This window comes from Heterodontus francisci, chromosome 20, assembly GCF_036365525.1.
Source record: "Heterodontus francisci isolate sHetFra1 chromosome 20, sHetFra1.hap1, whole genome shotgun sequence".
NCBI classification, from domain to species: Eukaryota; Metazoa; Chordata; class Chondrichthyes; order Heterodontiformes; family Heterodontidae; genus Heterodontus; species Heterodontus francisci.
This window is the reverse complement of record NC_090390.1, coordinates 45,506,214-45,527,350: the sequence shown is the minus strand read 5'-3', so window position 1 is coordinate 45,527,350 and position 21,137 is coordinate 45,506,214. Positions and strand designations below refer to the sequence as shown.

Here is a 21,137-nt window from a genome sequence, read left to right as displayed (position 1 = left end):
CAGACTGCTTTATATAGAAACCTATAAAATTCTAACAGGACTTGACAGGGTAGATGCAGGAAGGATGTTCCCGATGGTGGGGGAGTCCAGAACCAGGGGTCATATTCTAAGGGTACGGGGTTAACCTTTCAGGACTGAGATGAGGAGAAATTTCTTCGCCCAGAGAGTGATGAGCCTATGGAATTCGCTACCACAGAAAGCAGTTGAGGCCAAAATGTATGTTTTCAAGAAGGAATAAGATATAGCTCTTGGGTCTAAAGGGATCAAAGGGTATGGGCCGAAAGCGGGAACAGGTTACTGAGTTGGATGATCAGCCATGATCACAATGAATGGCCGAGCAGGCTCGAAGGGCCGAATGGCCTACTCCTGCTCCTATTTTCTATGTTTCTACGTTTCTCGTCAATTAAATACTTTTGAAGTGTAGTCACTGTTGGAATGTAGGAAAAGAGTTGCATTCATTCTGTGAATGGTCACCAGACCCGCTGGAAATTCTGCTGTCCAGTTGCAGGCTGCTCATCACTGCTGGAAACCCGTGGGTAGCTTATTGATGAAATGTAAATGAAACCTTACCGTCAAAATAGTTCAGACATCTGGCTATAATAAAAGCAAAATACTGCAGATGCTGGAAATCTGAAACAAAAACAAAAAGTGCTGTAAAAACTCAGTAGGTCTGGCAGCATCTGTGGAGAGAAGAGTAAAATTATCGTTTCAGGTCTGTGACCCTTCATCAGAACTGGCAAAGATTAGAAAATAATTAGATTTTAAATAAGCGAAGGGGAGGGGGTGGGGGAGAGAACAAAGGGGAAGGTGTTTGATAGGGCAGATGGTGATTAAATAACAAAGCTGCCTTGGGACAAAGGCAAAGTGTGTGTTAATGCTTGTGGTGAAATACAAAGCATTAGTCCAGAGACAGTGTTAATAGTGGAATAATGAGCAGCACTGACTACATGAAAAGCAGGCACATGGTTAAAAAATAAAATATATAAAAACAGGCCAGTCATACTCTGAAATTATTGAACTCAATGTTCAGTCTGCAAGGCTGTAGCATACCTAATCGAAAGATCAGGTGCTGCTCCTCAAGCTTGGGTTGATGTTCACTGGAACACTGGAGCAGGCCAAAGACACAAATGTTGGCATGAGAGCAGGATGGGAGTCTTGAAATGGCAAGCAACCAGAATCTCGGGGTCATGCTTTCGGACTGAGCAGAGGAGTTCAGCAAAGCAGTCACCCAATCTGGGTTTAGACTCCCCAATGTAGAGGAGACAGCATTGTGAGCAGCGAATACTAAATTGAAAGAAGTACAAGTAAATTGTTGCTTCACCTGCTCACATTGAAAAACTTTTCCTTCAACTCCACTCACTTCCTTCAGGTAAAAGGTGTTACTTTGGGTACCTGCAGGGTCTTAGTTATGCCTGTCTTTTTGTGGGATATGTTGAACATTCCTTGTTCCAGTCCTACTCAGGCCCCCTCCCCCCCAACTGTTTTTCCAGTACACTGATGATTGTATCGGTGCCATTTCCTGCTTCTGCCCCGAACTGGAAAACTTTTATCAGCTTTGCTTCCAATTTCCATTCTGCTCACTCCTTTACATGGCCTGTCTCCGACACTTCCCTTCCCTCCTCAACTTCTCTGTCTCCATCTCTGGGGATAGGCTGCCAACTAATATTCATTACAAGCCCACTGACTCTCACAGCTACCTCGACTACACTTCCTCAAACCCTGCCTCCTGTAAGGACTCCATTCCATTCTCCCAGTTTCTCCGCCTCTGCGCATCTGATCTGATGATACAACAGTGCCTCTGATATGTCTCCCTTTTTCCTCAACGAGGATTCCCCCCAGGGAACGTTCTATCTCCGCAATGCTGCCAGACCTGCTAAGTTCCCATTAGTTGACAGGGCCCTCAACCGTGTCAAGCCCATTTCCCGCACTTCTGCACTCACACCTTCCCCTCCCTCCCAGTACCGCGACAGGATTCCCCTTGTCCTCACTTTCCACCCCACCAGCCTCCATATCCAGAGGATCATCCTCTGCCATTTCCGCCACCTACAACGTTATCCACTACCAAACGCATCTTCCCCTCCCCTCTCCGGTCAGCATTCCAAAGGGATCGTTCCGTCCGCAACACCCTGGTCCAGTCCTCCATTACCTCCGACACCTTGTCCCCTTCGCATGACACCTTTCCATGCAACTGCAGGAGGTGTAATACCTGCTATTTTACCTCCTCTCTCCTCACTATCCAAGGCCCCAAACACTCCTTTCAGGTGAAGCAGCGATTTACTTGTACTTCTTTCAATGTAGTATACTGTATTCGCTGCTCACAATGCGGTCATCTCTAGGAGTCTAAACCCAGATTGGGTGACCACTTTGCTGAACACCACCGCTCAGTATGAAAGCATGTTCCCGAGCTTCCGGTTGCTTGCCATTTCAAGACTCCCTCCTGCTCTCATACCAACATTTTTGCTTTTGGCCTGCTTCAGTGTTCCAGTGAACATCAACGCATGCTCGAGGAACAGCACCTGATCTTTCGATTAGGCACTGTACAGCCTTGTGGTCTGAAAATTGAGTTCAATAATTTCAGAGCATGACTGACCTCTTTTTAATATTTTATTTTTTAACCATGTGCCAGATTTTCATGTAGTCATGTAGCTGCTTATTATTCTGCTATTAACACTCTCTCTGGACTAACGTTGTCTTTCACCACAAGCATTAATACACACTTTGCCTTTGTCCTAGGACAGCTTTGATATTTAATCATCCTCTGCCCTGTCAAATATCTTCCCCTTTGTTCTCTCCCCCACCCCCCTCCACTTCACTTGCTTAAAACCTAATTCTTTTCTAACCTTTGCCAGTTCTGATGAAGGGTCACAGACCTGAAATGTTAACTTTGCTTCTGTCTCCACAAATGCTGCCAGACCTACTGAGTTTTTACAGCACTTTTTGGTTTTGTTTTGGACATCTAGCTGTTGACTTTGGGCAGGCAGACCAATTGCCCTGCTCAGTGTCCATCTGAAAACCTTCTGCAGTAAAAATCTATTCCATGTATTCAGCGTGTAACAGGAAAGTATGATTATCCCTCTATTTTTCTTGAGATTCTGAATAATATCTATAGGATGAGGAGAAACCCAGTTCAGACCCAAGGCCAGGGGCCGGATTTTCAAAGGGCAATGAGGTTGGAAGCCACAGTGGATGGGTGAGTGGGGGAGGGAACAGGGAAGCTGCTAGCCTCTGGTTAGGGGCCCATTAAGCTCCTTTCGAAGCTTGTTAGTGGGCCAGGGAGATGGGCACCACAATTTTGGAAGGGGACTCCGGCGAACTCAAATAGTCTGGTGCACGTTAATGCACAGCTGTCGGGTTCGCTGCGGGGGAAAGGGAATGTGTTGTTTTTAAATGTTTAAAATTATCCAGAGCCCCGGTATCCTGTGTGGGGATGTGCTCAGTACCTTTGTTCTGACTGTTTAGACACCATTCCATTTAATATTTAGTGCTGCCCCTCTGAGGAGCTGCTTGCTCTCCACAGCCCCATCACAGCTGTCGTTTGCCCTTGCTTCTGGCACCAGGCAGGGGGCAGCTGCTGCCTCCTGGAGGCACTTGGTGCCTCTAATTGGGCGCTGAGCTGGCCTCCTGCCCAATGAGGCCATTAGCATTTAAAAATAGCATCATGTGAGCAACACTGAGGACTCCCCAGAATACGTACCTCCAGTTTTTGCAACGTGTTCCTTAAAAAGTGACTTCTAGTTATAATAGCTAAATTGTTTGATTCTCATAACTGTGTCTTGCACTCTGTCTGAACCTGGGAAAAGAATGATGTTGAACAGAACAGGTGTTTAGAGGATAAACACCAATATGCACTGGTTGGCCAGAATAGTCTGTTTCCTTGTAGTATTTCTAAATGCAAATATCCACTCTGTAGCTGCTGATGAAACTCTGAGGGTAAGCATGACTGTTGTTGGAAGTTATTACCTGAAAGTGAATAAGAAGCGCTAAACATATAACTGTCCCATGACTTGCATTACATTTGGATAGGATATGCCTTTACCTGAAATCGACTGTAATAGTTACTATGTGAGAAATAATTGGCAGGATGATATGAGAATAATGGAACTGAAACTCTGCTCTGCACTGATCCAACGTCTATCAAGCTGGTGAAATTATACCCCGTCTCCAAGTCTTTCATTCGGTGTAGGTTCTTATTTCTGACAAGTGGAGCAACCTCTGCTTTCGTTGTGTATCGAATCATGGGTGTGGTCAATTCATTTGGGCTGATAAAGGCACCTTCCATTACAATCAGCTGCAGTAAGTTAAACTGCTCCAAGAGGGACTGCAGGAGCTCATTAAATCATTTTTCTAGGTATTGTACAAAAATAATTATCGCTCAATCATATGCTGATCATTTCCACTTTAAATTTCAAAAAATCACAAGACTAGACTTAGCTTAATGAGGAAAAACAAAATGCTAAGTTAGTAAACAAACAAGATTTAACTGGTTAGTGATCCCTTGGGCACAACCTCCTGTGTCATTGCTGAAGAAATATCTTGGTTGGTTGTTCGATTTTGATTTGCTTCAACACCTCACAAGCAGAAATGTGCAGTACTGTCATTAAGTATATTAGTACTTATTACATTTATATTTAACCTTGCACATTATGTTAAATGCAGTTCAGCAAAGAAACAGTAAACTCAACTGAGTTGCTAGTCACCCATATCTCACAGGATAAGAAAAGAACAACTTGCATGTATATAGAGCCTTATCATTACTTTGAAGTGGAGTGACTGTAATCTCAGAAAATAAGGGCTACTCAGTGAACAATGCCATGATAAGGAGGATGGTACTAGCTAGGCAAGGATGGCTCAGTAACGTGTTCGAAGTCCGACATACTAAGGATCAGCAAATCCTTTAATGCTGAGCTGTACGACGTGAAGCCCACGGACGGCACGGCCTCCCAGTGCTTCCTGTCATCTATCACGGAGGTCTTAGATGACAGCATGCAGGAGAAACTGGACAAACCGCCAACTCTGGATGAGCTGACAAATGCCGTCAGGTCCTTCGAAACGAATAAAACTCCCGGAAGCGACGGCTTACCGGTCAAGTTGTATTCGACTCTGTGGGGCTGGGTCAGCCCAGACCTGCTGGAACTGTACAAGAGTATGCTTCTGGCAGGCAGCATGTCAGAATCCATGAGGAAAGGCATCATCAGCCTCACCTACAAGCGGAAGGGGGAGAGCATGGAAATCAGAAATTGGCAGCCCATCTCACTGCTAAATGTTGACTACAAGATTCTGTCCAGTGTCATCGCCAGTTGGGTCAAGTCTGCTCTGGAGTTGGTGATTCACCCTGACCAGACCTGTACTGTACCCGGCAGGAAGATCTCTGATAGTCTTGCGTTTCTTAGGGATACGATCGCCTATGTACGAGACAGGAGGTTGAAAATCTCCCTCGTCAGCTTGGACCAGGAGAAGGCTTTTGACAGGATATCACACACCTTCATGATGAATGTGCTCTCCAAAATGGGGTTTGAGGAAGGAATCGGCAATTGGATCCAACTGTTCTGCACAAACATCAGTAGCGCAGTCTCAATCACTGGTGGGAATCAGAAAGTTTCCCGATCCGTTCTGGAGTCAGACAGAGCTGTCCTCTCTCCCCTGTCTTGTTTGTTTGCTGTATAGAACCTTTTGCTGAGTCAATTAGGTAGGATGCGGGCATAAGGAGGGTTGACAGTCCGAGGCAGCGGAGGCACTCAGGCCAAAGCCTCCCTGTACATGGATGACGTCACCATCTTCTGCTCGGATCCACTGTCCGTTCGCAGACTGATGAGCATCTGTTACCAGTGCGAATTGGCCGCGGGAGCCAAAGTTAACTATGGCAAGAGTGAGGGCATGTTCTTCGGGAACTGGGCCAACCGATCCTTTGTCCCCTTCACCGTCAGGTCAGACTACCTGAAGGTGTTGGAGATATGGTTTGGAAGGGCTGGGGCATGTGCCAAAACTTGGAAGGAGCGAGTAGACGGTAAACCATAAACTGAGAATGTGGGAGCAGCGATCTCTCTCCTTTGTGGTAAGGACCTAGTCATTAGGTGCGAGGAGTTCATGTTGTTGCTGTATGTGGCGCAGGTCTGGCCCATACCCCACTCCTGCACCGTGGCAGTCACCATTTTCCACTTTATCTGGAGATGCAAAATGGGCCGGGTCCAGAGGGGCACAATGTTCAAACCTCTGGATAAGGGCGGGAAAAATTTACCCAGTGTTGCCCTCAACCTGATTACCACCTTTGTGTGCGGCTGCATCAAGCTGTGTGTAAACACCAAGTGTCACTACGTGCTGAGGTTCTATCTGTCTCCAGTGTTCCGAAGTATGGGTCTGGTCACATTGCCGCGGAACACTCCATCCAGTTGGACCGTGCCGTACCACCTATCCTTCGTGTAAAAGTTTCTGTGGAAAAACACCTTTGGCCATCAATTCATCAGGCAGTGGTCTGCACGGAATGTCCTCAAGGCCCTATGGGAAAAGGAGATGGTGATCCTGTTGGATGGTTCCCTGAGCAGATTGCCAAAGTCATTTGGCAGAATGCCTCATCACCAGAAGTTTCAAACAAGCACCAAGACGTAGCTTGGTTGGTAGTGGGAAGAGCCCTCCCCGTCAGATCCTTCCTGCACGCCCGGAGTCTCAGCCCCTCCACACGCTGCCCTTGAGGTGGCTGTGGTGGGGAAGAGCCTGTTGCCCACCTCCTTCTGTAATGTGTCTTTGCAAAGCAGGTGTGGAAAGAGATGCATTGGTTTTTGTCGAGGTTCATCCCAAGCAGCTCTGTAACACAGGTGTCTGTGCTCTCCGGGCTTTTCCCAGGAATGCACACCGAGATAAACATCAACTGCTGCTGCAGGACCATCAATTCGGTGAAAGATACTCTTTGGTCTGCCCGAAACTTGCTGGTCTTCCAGTGCAAAGAGTTATCCATGATCGAGTATTGCAGACTGGCACATTCCAAGGTCCAGGGCTACGTACTGAGGGACACACTAAAGCTTGGGGCAGCCGCTGCAAAGGTTCAATGGAGAAAGACCACTGTGTAAGGTCCTCCTGCCATAGTGAACTGAGGGGCTGGACACATGGGAAACCCCATGGGCTGTATCCAGAAAATATGGGTTTGCTGTAAAATGTACATAGTATGTAAAATGAAATGGAAGGGTTCTGAGGCAACTCCTGTATTGAAGAAAACTGATTTCCTTTGTACTTTTTGGAATGTCAACTTGGTGCTGTTTTGAACTGTTTTGTAGTGTCGTTTTTACAGATTTTTTTGAATAAAGTATATTTTTGGGGGAAAAAATTGGGAAACTGCATTGTTTTAGTTGGCTAAACTCCAGCAATATCCCTGTGCACGCTTGGGAATTCCTAAGCCTTGGTTCTTGCCAATCTTGCCCACGCTATGTGCTAAGATTAAATGGGATGTGTCAGAGAATGTGCATTCTATATCAGGCAACTAGGAACAAAAACATAAAATACCAGAAATACTCAGCAGGTCAGGCAGCATCTGTGGAGAGAAAATCAGAGTTAATGTTTCAGTGTGATCTTTCATCGGAACTGGCAAAAATTAGAAATGTAATAGGTCTTGAGCAAGTGAAAGGGGGGAAGGGGGAAGAAGAACAAAAAAAACAAAAGATGTGACTGGATGACGTGTAAATGACAGGTTGGCAGCCATCCAAACACAAAGGAAAGGGATTAAGAAAGAAATGAGAGGGGCAAAAGCAAACCAAAAAAAAAGAGAAAAAAATGGGGGCAGAAGTTATGATCTAAACTTATTAAACTCAATGTTGAATCCGGAAGGCTGTAAAGTGCCCAGTCGAAATATGAGGTACTGTTCCTTGAGCTTGCGGGATAGAGGGAGATGTAAAAGGGGTGGGGGAGTTGCATTACTTGTTAAGGAGAATATCACAGCTGTACTGCGGGAGGACACCTCAGAGGGGTCATGCAGCGAGGCAATATGGGTGGAGCTCAGGAATAGGAAGGGTGCAGTCACGATGTTGGAGGTTTACTACAGGCCTCCCAACAGCCAGCGGGAGGTAGAGGAGCAGATATGTAGACAGATTTTGGAAAGATGTAAAGGTAACAGGGTTGTAGTGGTGGGTGATTTTAACTTCCCCTATATTGACTGGGACTCACTTAGTGCTAGGGGCTTGGATGGGGCAGAGTTTGTGAGGAGCATCCAGGAGGGCTTCTTGAAACAGTATGTAGATAGTCCAACTAGGGATGGGGCCATTCTGGACCTGGTATTGGGGAATGAGCCCGGCCAGGTGGTCGAAGTTTCAGTACGGGAGCATTTCGGGAGTAGTGACCATAATTCCATAAGTTTTAAGGTACTTGTGGATAAGGATAAGAGTAGTCCTCGGGTGAAGGTGCTAAATTGGGGGAAGGCTAATTATAACAATATTAGGCAGGAACTGAAGAATTTAGATTGGGGGCGGCTGTTTGAGGGTAAATCAACATCTGACATGTGGGAGTCTTTCAAACGTCAGCTGATTAGAATCCAGGACCAGCATGTTCCTGTGAGGAAGAAAGACAAGTTTGGCAAGTTTCGGGAAGCTTGGATAACATGGGATATTGTGAGCCTAGTCAAAAAGAAAAAGGAAGCACTTGTAAGGGCTGGAAGGCTAGAAACAGACGAAGCACTTGAGGACTATAAAGACAGTAGGAAGGAACTTGAGCAAGGAGTTAGGAGGGCTAAAAGGGGTCATGAAAAGTCATTGGCAAACAGGATTAAGGATAATCCCAAGGCTTTTTATACATATATAAAGAGCAAGAGGGTAACCAGGGAAAGGGTTGGCCCACTCAAGGACAGAGATGGGAATCTATGTGTGGAGCCAGAGGAAATGGGCGAGGTGCTAAATGAGTACTTTGCATCAGTATTCACCAAAGAGAAGGACTTGGTGGATGATGATTCTAGGGAAGGGAGTGCAGATAGTCTCAGTCATCTCATTATCAAAAAGGAGGAGGTGTTGGGTGTCTTGCAAAATATTAAGGTAGATACTGAAGTTTCAGTAGGGGACTACTTTGGGAATAGTGATCACAATTCCGTAAGCTTTAACATACTCATGGACAAAGACGAGAGTGGTCCAAAAGGGAGAGTGCTAAATTGGGGGAAGGCCAACTACACCAAAATTCGGCAGGAGCTGGGAAATGTAGATTGGGAGCAGCTGTTTGAAGGTAAATCCACATGTGATATGTGGGAGGCTTTTAAAGAGAGGTTGATTAGCGTGCAGGAGAGACATGTTCCTGTGAAAATGAGGGATAGAAATGGCAAGATTAGGGAACCATGGATGACAGGTGAAATTGTGAGACTAGCTAAGAGGAAAAAGGAAGCATACATAAGGTCTAGGCGGCTGATGAAAGACGAAGCTTTGAAAGAATATCGGGAATGTAGGACCAATCTGAAACGAGGAATTAAGAGGGCTAAAAGGGGTCATGAAATATCTTTAGCAAACAGGGTTAAGGAAAATCCCAAAGCCTTTTATTCATATATAAGGAGAAAGAGGGTAACTAGAGAAAGGATTGGCCCACTAAAGGACAAAGGAGGAATGTTATGCTTGGACTCAGAGAAAATGGGTGAGATTCTAAACGAGTACTTTGCATCGGTATTCACCGAGGAGAGGGACATGAGGGATGTTGAGGTTAGGAACAGATGTTTGATTACTCTAGGTCAAGTCGGCATAAGGAGGGAGGAAGTGTTGGGTATTCTAAAGGGCATTAAGGTGGACAAGTCCCCAGGTCCGGATGGGATCTATCCCAGGTTACTGAGGGAAGCGAGAGAGGAAATAGCTGGGGCCTTAACAGATATCTTTGCAGCATCCTTAAACACGGGTGAGGTCCCGGAGGACTGGAGAATTGCTAATGTTGTCCCCTTGTTTAAGAAGGGTAGCAGGGATAATCCAGGTAATTATAGACCGGTGAGCCTGACGTCAGTGGTAGGGAAGCTGCTGGAGAAGATACTGAGGGATAGGATCTATTCCCATTTGGAAGAAAATGGGCTCATCAGTGATAGGCAACATGGTTTTGTGCAGGGAAGGTCATGTCTTACCAACTTAATAGAATTCTTTGAGGAAGTGACAAAGTTGATTGATGAGGGAAGGGCTGTCGATGTCATATACATGGACTTCAGTAAGGCGTTTGATAAGGTTCCCCATGGCAGGCTGATGGAGAAAGTGAAGGCGCTTGGGGTCCAAGGTGTACTAGCTAGATGGATAAAGAACTGGCTGGGCAACAGGAGACAGAGAGTAGCAGTAGAAGGGAGTTTCTCAAAATGGAGACGTGTGACCAGTGGTGTTCCACAGGGATCCGTGCTGGGACCACTGTTGTTTGTGATATACATTAATGATTTGGAGGAAAGTATAGGTGGACTGATTAGCAAATTTGCAGACGACACTAAGATTGGTGGAGTAGCAGATAGTGAAGGGGACTGTCAGAGAATACAGCAGAATATAGATAGATTGGAGAGTTGGGCAGAGAAATGGCAGATGGAGTTCAATCAGGGCAAATGCGAGGTGATGCATTTTGGAAGATCCAATTCAAGAGTGAACTATACAGTAAATGGAAAAGTCCTGGGGAAAATTGATGTCCAGAGAGATTTGGGTGTTCAGGTCCACTGTTCCCTGAAGGTGGCAACGCAGGTAAATAGAGTGGTCAAGAAGGCATACGGCATGCTTTCCTTCATCGGACGGGGCATTGAGTACAAGAGTTGGCAGGTCATGTTACAGTTGTATAGGACTTTGGTTCGGCCACATTTGGAATACTGCGTACAGTTCTGGTCGCCACATTATCAAAAGGATGTGGATGCTCTGGAGAGGGTGCAGAGGAGGTTCACCAGGATGTTGCCTGGTATGGAGGGCGCTAGCTATGAAGAGAGGTTGAGCAGATTAGGATTATTTTCATTAGAAAGACGGAGGTTGAGGGGGGACCTGATTGAGGTGTACAAAATCATGAGAGGTATAGACAGGGTGGATAGCAAGAGGCTTTTTCCCAGAGTGGGGGTTTCAATTACTAGAGGACACGAGTTCAAAGTGAAAGGGGAAAAGTTTAGGGGGGATATGCGTGGAAAGTTCTTTACGCAGAGGGTGGTGGGCACCTGGAACGCATTGCCAGCGGAGGTGGTAGATGCGGGCACGATGGAGTCTTTTAAGATGTATCTAGACAGATACATGAATGGGCAGGAAGAAAAGAGATACAGAACCTTAGAAAATAGGCGACATGTTTAGAGAGAGGATCTGAATCGGCGCAGGCTTGGAGGGCCGAAGGGCCTGTTCCTGTGCTGTAATTATCTTTGTTCTTTGTTCTTTGTATATGTCCCCAGGGCCTGATGGGATCTACCCTAGAATACTGAGGGAGGCAAGGGAAGAAATTGCTGGGGCCTTGACAGAAATCTTTGCATCCTCATTGGCTACAGGTGAGGTCCCGGAGGACTGGAGAATAGCCAATGTTGTTCCTTTGTTTAAGAAAGGTGGCAAGGATAATCCAGGAAATTATAGGCCGGTGAGCTTTATGTCAGTGGTAGGGAAACTATTAGGGAGGATTATTCGGGACAGGATTTACTCCCATTTGGAAACAAACAAACTTATTAGCGAGAGACAGCATGGTTCTGTGAAGGGGAGGTCATGTCTCACTAACTTGATTGAGTTTTTTGAGGAAGTGACGAAGATGATTGATGAAGGAAGGGCAGTGGATGTTATCTATATGGACTTTAGTAAAGCCTTTAACAAGGTCCCGCATGGCAGACTGGTACAAAAGGTGAAGTCACACGGGATCAGAGGTGAGCTGGCAAGATGGATACAGAACTGGCTCGGTCATAGAAGACAGAGGGTAACAGTGGATGGGTGTTTTTCTGAATGGAGGGATGTGACTAGTGGTGTTCCGCAGGGATCAGTGCTGAGACCTTTGCTGTTTGTAGTATATATAAATGATTTGGAGGAAAATGTAGCTGGTCTGATTAGTAAGTTTGCGGACGACACAAAGGTTGGTGGAGTTGCGGACAGTGATGAGGATTGTCAGAGGATACAGCAGGATATAGATCGGTCGGAGACTTGGGCGGAGAAATGGCAGATGGAGTTTAATCTGGACAAATGTGAGGTAATGCATTTTGGAAGGTCTAATGCAGGTGGGAAGTATACAGTAAATGGCAGAACCCTTAGGAGTATTAACAGGCAGAGAGATCTGGGCATACAGGTCCACAGGTCACTTGAAAGTGGCAATGCAGGTGGGTAAGGTAGTCAAGAAGGCATACGGCATACTTGCCTTCATCGGTCGGGGCATAGAGTATAAAAATTGGCAAGTCATGTTGCAGCTGTACATAACCTTAGTTAGGCCACACTTAGAATATTGCGTGCAATTCTGGTCGCCACACTACCAGAAGGGCGTGGAGGCTTTGGAGAGGGTACAGAGGAGGTTTACCAGGATGTTGCCTGGTCTGGAGGGCATTAGCTATGGGGAGAGGTTGGAAAAACTCGGATTGTTTTCACTGGAATGACGGAGGTGGAGGGACGACATGATAGAGGTTTACAAAGTTATGAGCGGCATGGACAGAGTGGATAGTCAGAAACTTTATCCCAGGGTGGAAGAGTCAGTTACTAAAGGACATAGGTTTAAGGTGCGAGGAGCAAAGTTTAGAGGGGATGTGCGAGGCAAGTTTTTTACACAGAGGGTGGTGAGTGCCTGGAACTTGCTGCCAGGGGAGGTGGTGGAATCAGATACGATAGCGACATTTAAGAGACATCTTGACAAATACATGAATAGGAAAGAAATAGAGGGATATGGTCCCCGGAAGTGCAGAAGATGTTAGTTTAGGCAGGCATCAAGATCGGCGCAGGCTTGGAGGGCCGAATGGCCTGTTCCTGTGCTGTACTGTTCTTTGTTCTTGCATTGAACTTCATTGGAACACTGTAGCAAGCCAAGGACAGAGAGGTCAGATTGGGAGCAAGGTGGAGAATAGTTTCCTCCCTCTTGTTTCTTTCTTAATTCCTTTGTGACCTTTGCCAGTTCTGATGAAAGGTCTCACAGACCTGAAACGTTCCTCTCCACAGATACTTCCTGACCTGCTGAGTAGTTCCAGCATTTTCTGTTTCTGTTTCAGATTTCCAGCATTCGCAGTATTTTGCTTTTGTATCAGGCAAATAGGAGACCATTAACCGTAATGATGAGCTTCCACATGAATTTGCCATCTTATGTGGAGTGATTGTTGTCATGTAGACATGGACCTGGATGCTCAACTTCACTGGTGAGCGCAACACTTTGCTAACCCCTCACATGAGGTCCTGGAATAAGGTGATGAGGAACTGATTCACAGTGCTGCGCTTTGAACATGAAAATGACCCGCACATTTCAAAATTTGCAGAAGTTACGAAACTTGGAAGCATTGTGAACTGTGAGGAGGATAGTGTAGAACTTCAAAAGCATATAGACAAGTTGGTTGAATGGGCAGACAAGTGACAGATGAGGTTCAATATGAAGAAATGTGAAGTGATTCATTTTGTTCGGAAGAACATGGAGATACAATATAAAATAAAGGGAACAACTCTAAAGGTGGTGCAGGAGCAGAGGCACCTGGGTGCATAAGTCATTGAAGGTGGCAGGACAGGTTGAGAGCGCAGTTAATAAAGCATGCAGTATCCTTGGCTTTATTAATAGGGGCATAGAGTATAAGAGCAAGGAGGTTATGTTAAACTTGTATAAGACACTAGCTCGGCCTCAGCTGGAATATTGCGTCCAATTCTGGGTGCTGCACTTTTGGACAGATGTGAAAGCATTGGAGAGAGTGCTGAAAAGATTCACGAGATTAATTCCAGGAATGAGGAATTTCAGTTATGAAGATAGATTGGAGAAGTTGGGACTGTTTCTCTTAGAGAAGAAAAGACTGAGAGGTGATTTGATAGAGATATTCAAAATCATGAGTGGTCTGGACAGAGTAGATAAGGAAAAACTGTTCCTACTCATGAAAGGATCGACAACGAGAGGGCACAGATTTAAAGTAATTAGCAAAAGAAACAAAAGTAACATGAAGATAAACTTTTTCACACAGCGAGTGTTTAAGGTCAGGAATGTACTGCCTGAGAGTGTGGTGCAGGCAGGATCAATTGAAGCATTCAAAAGGGAATTAGACTGTTATTTGAAGATGGGAACTTGCAGGGTTACGAGGAGAGGGCAGGAAAATGGCATTAGGTGAATTGCTCATTGGACAGCCTGTGTGGACATGATGGGCTGAATGGCCTCCTTCTGTGCTGTAACAATTCAGTGATTCTGTGAAAATGTTCTATACAGGCTCTTCTACTAGCTAAAAGGAGATATTCACTGAGGAAACTTAGCACAACAACTGCTCGAAAGTTTTATTTGGAGGGTGGATAAAGGACCACAACTCCTGTATCCAGGGTCCCATGTATACCACAACTGACCAAAACAATTATTGGTTTTGGAAAAAAAAATCAAGTATAATTACTTCATTTTCAACATATAACTAAACCCTTCAGTTGCTTTGAACTAATTGAACAAAGAACTACACAATGCAGTAAAATAGAAATGGATTCCTACATTGCCTTTTTCCTTTGCAGATTGAAAATATTTCCTGCTCCAAAATGTAAAGGATCTAGTCAGATTTGATTGCCTTTGTTAAAGTTTAATAAACTTCATTGGTAGGGATCAAATTTTCCTAGGGTTCATGGTAACAGTCACAGCTGTAGTTTCCTGCAAAAATTGTGAGGCAGCTTTATGAATGTGTCATAAAGGTTAGCTATGAATGCATAAAACATGTGGTATGATGATAGAAATCAGTTTTTAAAATATATTTTATTAGCTTATGGGGTTATTGTTCCTGAAGAATGAGATCAGTTGGGCTAAGGGCCTTTTTCATCCAAACCTATCTTCTGACTATGAACTTACTGAGTGAAATTGACCAGAAATTACTGGGGATGCCTAAAATGGCTTACAAATAATGAATGAATAATACACTCAAAAGCTTGAAATATAAAAATTACATCACTCGGCCTCACCACCCAGTAAATACTAGTCACTCCTCCTCTCCCTTGAGTTTTAACTTTACAAAAGAATTGTCGACAGGCAACAGATGACATAAAATGCATGCATGTGTGATTGTGTTTTGTTCTCATTGTAGATGGATGAGATAAAATTAAAAGACAGAGCAGTCTACGTGCTGGAAAAAGAGCTGGGGGCTCAGGCTGGGCATGCTCAGAGACTCCAGCTCCAAAAAGAGGCTTTAGATGAACAACTTACCCAGGTCAAAGAGGCTGAAGCATGGGAAAAACGACATCTGAGTAGCCCGAAAAGGGAACTTCCTTGCGCAAGTGGTGCAGGAGACGCCTCAGATCATTCAGGAAGCCCTGTAAGCACTTTCACATACGTGGTCTATAACTGCCCTATTCAACAAATTCTGTATCAAAATCTTGATGAGGGGCATATTAATACCTGCTACTTACTTATTAATACTTATGCAATACTATCACATTACATCATTATTCTAAATTTAAATTCTTTACAAATATTTGGTACTGTTGAAATAGAATTAATGCTAGACTTAAGTTTACTCTAATACTTTTTATTTTTGCTTTGTTTGAGGACATTGATTTCATTGTGTAGCAGTTTGCTTGTTCTTCTAATCATCTAATAATAGCAGTGTTTTGAAATGTTACCTCATAAGTCATTGAAAAAATAAAATAAGACCAGCAATTATTTTAAGAGTGTAATTTGCATTTAGACATTTTCAGAAGGCAGTCGTTGAACATCTTGCACTGAATTTAACACTAGTCAGACATTTTCTTGGCCTGGTCTTCTTGAATGTCTCTAACCTCCTAATATTTTCCAGTGATCAAGAGTATCTAATCCTACACAGGACAGCCACATTCTCAGGGTTCTGTAGTTAGTAATGCTATAATAATAAATTAAAGACAGTGCTTTCAATTACTATCCTGTGTAACTATGCCACTCTTATGCTTTGCCCTTAATTTGCTAATGATAAAAACTGCTGCTTAATTTTAAGATGAACGCGCATGTTTGTTAACGTATTTTAACTTTTTTCCCATTGTTGACTCTCATCAAGATTCTTTTTCCACTGATTCTTAGTTTTCTTAGCACATGGAATGGAAATGTTTCGAAGCACAGTGTACAGTTATATGATGCAAAGGCTCTCCTGCACCTGTTGAGTGAGGAATCACTGCACCTGTTAAGTAGGGTTTGAGGATCAAAAAATCATCCATCAGCATGCTCTCAATGGGTCTTTCTTTTTTAGTGTGCTGCAGTGTATCAAAAATAATGATATGGGAAATAACTGGCAAAAAATGCACCAATTCAAACTGCCCCCCGTTACACTATGAGTTTTAATTCCGCTAAATGAACAGAAAAAGCACTAACTGGGTCTTCCAATGTAAATACTTTTTCCAACATTTACTTAAATGTCCTCATACATGAAGTATTAAAATACTATTTTGCATTATCAACAATAAAAAAATTTCATCCCCCCCCCCCCACCCCACCTTGTTGCCTGCAGCTACTAGCAACCACGTTGTCACTTTTTGTAAAAACACAATTAGTTTTTCCAACCGTCATAATACCACATGTAAAGCATTGTGTTTTGCATTTCACTTAAATTAATAATACTGTCTTGAGGTAGGGTTATACCTTTGGAAATCACTCAAAAAATGGACTGCCAATCTTGAGGTTTTTTTTTCTGCATTGTTTTCCTGTATCTCATTTATTATTTCCTTCATATAGTCTAAGCTGATTTGCTTGAATGTTCACCCTATCACATAAGGGCATAGTTTACATTTTAATGCCTAGGCAAAAAGAATCCTGCCTCTACTTGAATAGCTGTGACAAATTCTTCAGTCTCTTTGGTTATGGTCAATCAGAGTCGCAAGGTTATGTTGATGTCCAGTTATTTGCAGTTGATCTATGTTTCAGGAACAGCAGCTGGATGAAAGGGATACTCGGCGATTCCAACTTAAAATTGCTGAATTAAGTGCAATAATCAGGAAACTAGAAGACCGGAATGCTCTCCTGTCTGAAGAAAGAAATGAACTTGTAAGTGCTTCTGGTTATGTTGACTATTCAACTGTCTGTCCAGATGTTTGCATTTTCTTTATTGAATTATTGCCATCACACCCTTAGAAATCACTGGGTTGCATCAGTAACATTTGTTCTTCCTGTCAGAGCAATTTTCTATACATACATAATCTAATCTAAGGTCAAATGGGGTATAGTTTGTAAAGTAAGTATTAGGCAATCAGTTATGAGGCAGTACTTTCTATGAGATTCCACATCAAGCAAGTAGGAGTGCTGAAATTCTTCATGTTATTAATTTTACCAATAATGTTGGTCAGTACTAAGTGAGAGATAGGAAATTTTGCACTCAGGTCAACTTTTTCATTAAAATTATTGACAGGTGGGACTTGACACTTTAGATGAGAACAAGTGAAACCTATTGCATGTGTGGATATTTGATTTGAATGTCTGTCAACACTACATTTTTGAACCATCAACAATGTAAGAAGCTTGGATTGAGAAAGATTGTTCAGGCTATTAGGTAGACTAACATGGCAGGTTCAAAGGGATGGAGAGACAGATGCAGTATACAAACTGACCCTTTGCCACTTGACCAGTACGGTTTTCAGCCAGAGGATGTATATGCAGTTTTTATCATATCCTTTATTCTTTCAATCATCTGCCCGATGTTTACAGGGAGGCGGGCACGGAGGAGAGAGGGGCAGATTTGCGATTGAGTAACCTGGAAGAATGGGTTTCTCTCAGGTTGACAGGAGCCAATTACCATTTTTGGACTCATTGATGGGGGGGCCTGGAGAGATTGGGAGTTGGGGGAGGTGCATTTTTAGGGGGCCTGGAAAGATCGGGAGTTGAGGGTGTGGAGGACGTTGATGGGAACATACATACGAACATACAAATTAGGAGCAGGAGTAGGCCATTCGACCCTTCGAGCCTGCTCCGCCATTCAGTAAGTTCATGGCTGAACTGATTTCAGATTCAGTGTGGTTGAAATGTGGCTGAATTCCACATTTCCACCTACCCCCGATAACCACTCCCTTGCTTATCAAGAATCTATCTCTGCCTTAAAAATATTCAAAGACTCTGCTTCCACTGCCTTTTGAGGAAGAGAATTCCAAAGACTTACAACCCTCTGAGAGAAAAAATTTCTCCTCATCTCTGTCTTAAATGGGCGACCCCTTATTTTTAAACAGTGACCCCTAGTTCTAGATTCTCTCACAAGGGAAAACAGCCTTTCCACATCCACCCTATCAGGATCCCTCAGGATCTTACATGTTTCAATCAAGTCCCCTCTTCCTCTTCTAAATTCCAGCGGATACAAGCCTAGCCTGTCCAATCTTTCCTTGTAAGTCACCCTGCCCATTCCAGGTATTAGTCTAGTAAATCTCTGTACTACCTCCAATGCATTTACATACTTCCTCAAATAAGGAGACCAGTACTGTACACAGTACTCCAGATGTGGTCTCGCCAATGCCCTGTTTAGCTGAAGCGTAACCTCCCTACTTTTGTATTCAATTCCCCTCGTGATAAACAATAACATTCTATTAGCTTTCCTAATTACGTGCTGTACCTGCATACTAACCTTTTGCGATTCATGCACTAGGACACCCAGATCCCTCTGTATCTCAGAGCTCAGCAATCTCTCACCATTTAGATAATATGCTTTTTTATTCTTCCTGTCTAAGTGGCAATTTCCCACTTTCCCAGATTATACTCCATTTGCCAGGGCTTTGCCCACTCACTTAACCTATCTATATCCCTTTGTAGCCTCTTGATGTCCTCTTCACAACTTACTTTCCTACCTATCTTTGTGTCATCAGCAAATTTAGCAACCATACCTTCGGTCTCTTCATCTAAGTCATGATAAATTGTAAAAAGTCGAGGCCCCAGCACAGATCCCTGTGGCACACCACTTGTTACATCTTGCCAACCAGAAAATGACCATTTTTGCCTACTCTCTGTTTCCTGTTAGCTAACCAATCTTCTATCCATGCCAATATGATACCCCCTACACCATGAGCTTTTATTTTCAGCAATAACCTTTGATGTGGCACTTTATCAAATGCCTTCTGTAAATCTAAATACAATACATCCACTGGTTCACCTTTATCCACAGCACATGTAACTCCCTCAAAGAACTCCAATAAATTGGTTAAACATGATTTCCCTTTCACAAAACCATGTTGACTATGCCCTGTTATAACATCTTTAATAATAGCTTCTAACATTTTCCCTAAGACAGATGTTAAGGTAACTGGCCTATAGTTTCCTGCTTTCTGTCTCCCTCCCTTTTTGAATAAAAGAGTTACATTCGCTATTTTAACCTACCCCTAATCTAGGGAATTTTGGAAAATTAAAACTAACGCATCAACTATCTCACTAGCCACTCTTTTCCACCCTAGGATGAATTCCATCAGGACCCAGGGACTTGTCAGCCCACAGCTCCAACAATTTGTTCAGTACCACTTCCCTGGTGATTGTAATTTTCTTGAGTTGCTCCGTCCCTTCCATTTCCTGACTTACAGCTAATACTGGGAGGTTACTTGTATCCTCAATAGTGAAGACCGATCTAAAATATCTGTTCAATTCATCTGCCATCTCCTTATTATCCATTATTAATTCCACAGACTCACTTTTTATAGGACCAATGCTCACTTTGTTAACTCTTTTCTTTTTTAAATATCTATAGAAACTCTTACTGTCTGTCTTTATATTTCTAGTTAGCTTTCTCTCGTACTCTAATTTTACCTTCCTTATCAATCTTTGAGTCATTCTTTGCTTTTTTTAATATTCTGTCCAATCTTCTGACCTGCCTCCCATCTTTGAGCAATTATAGGCTTTTTTTTAAGTTTGATACTATCTTTAACTGTTTTAGTTAACCACGGATGGTGGGTCCCACCCTTGGAATTTTTCTTTCTTGTTAAAATGTATCTATTCTGTGTATTCTGAGATATCCCCTTATATGTCTGCTACTGCATCTCTATTGACCTATCCCTTAACCTGATTTGCCAGTTCACTTTAGCTAGCTCTGCTTTCATGCCCTCATAATTGCCCTTATTCAAGTTTAAAATACTAGTCTTCTATAATACAATAATACTCTTCTCTCCCTCAAACTGAAGGTAAAATTCAATCATATTATGATTGCTGCTACCTAGGGGTGCCTTAACAATGAGGTCATTAATTAATTGATGTGAGTCCCAGAGAGATCAGGGAAGGAGAGAGGATCTCAGAGGCTGGAGAGATTGGAGAAGAAGGGAAAATATTGTGGGGGACCTGTGGAGGATGCTGGGGGAGGGGAGCCGGGATGAGATTGTGGACTGTGGATCGCTGACGGGTGTGAGTGCTGGAGAGGTTAATAGCTTTGCTTGGTGACCACTGGGGAAGCACTCCTGCTCTTCCTGGCCCACGTGCAGTGCTGGAAAAGTACTTCTTCCAGGCAGCAGTCCTCGCCGACCTGAAGCAGCCGGGTTTCCTAAGGCTGGCAACCCGGCCAGCTAGCATTAAGTCTGGAGCAAAGAAAAAATCAGAGAAATTCAGCTTCATTAAATGAGGAACCCTACTCCTGGGAGTGTTTGATTGTCATTCCCTGTCCCAGCTCTGTTAAAATCTGAAATGGGCGGGTTTGAGGCAGGTTGAGTTTAGGTTTGAGATTTTTCAAATCTTTTTGCTTCCCACCTGACCCAAACCCAACCATTCTTGGGAGTTAAAATTTCCCCCATAGTTTCAATCATAAATAAGGAGTAGATTTCCTCTTTGGGCTGAATTTTAGGCCCCACAAAAGAGTGGGATGGTGGTGGGGGCGGGTGTAAAATGGAGTGGGAGGCTCTGGGAGCCCTTGCCCTCCCACTCCCACCTCTGCTGCCACTTTACGCAGGACAGCGGTGGCCACTTATTGGCCACTTAAGGGCCTCTGCCCCGCCTCCATGGGGATTTTACCCATGGCTAGTCAAGCGGCCGAGATCCGAGAGAAGCTGCCTGACAAAAGCAGGTGGGGCCCTCGTGAGCGGCCCCCTGTGCTCGACGGAGAGCCACCCCCGCTGTCCCAACCACCCCCAACACCCAACACGCTCCCCCCCATGCCCCCAGTTGACCATCCTTCCCTT

The 21,137-nt window shown here is 43.9% G+C and overlaps 1 protein-coding gene across 17 annotated transcripts in view; it reads left to right on the top strand.

The window, feature by feature from the left end:
* The window catches only part of jakmip3 (Janus kinase and microtubule interacting protein 3), a 471,349-nt gene that overhangs the window by 241,134 nt on the left and 209,078 nt on the right, over positions 1 to 21,137 (top strand). For 11 of the 17 annotated variants that reach the window (XM_068052708.1, XM_068052695.1, XM_068052694.1 and 8 more), the window contains 2 exons: positions 15,134 to 15,361; positions 16,936 to 17,055. In XM_068052708.1, the coding sequence (XP_067908809.1) occupies positions 15,134 to 15,361; positions 16,936 to 17,055 (348 nt within the window). The remainder of the gene's footprint in view (positions 1 to 15,133; positions 15,362 to 16,935; positions 17,056 to 21,137) is intronic. The other 6 variants (XM_068052699.1, XM_068052698.1, XM_068052707.1 and 3 more) reach the window with 3 other exon arrangements.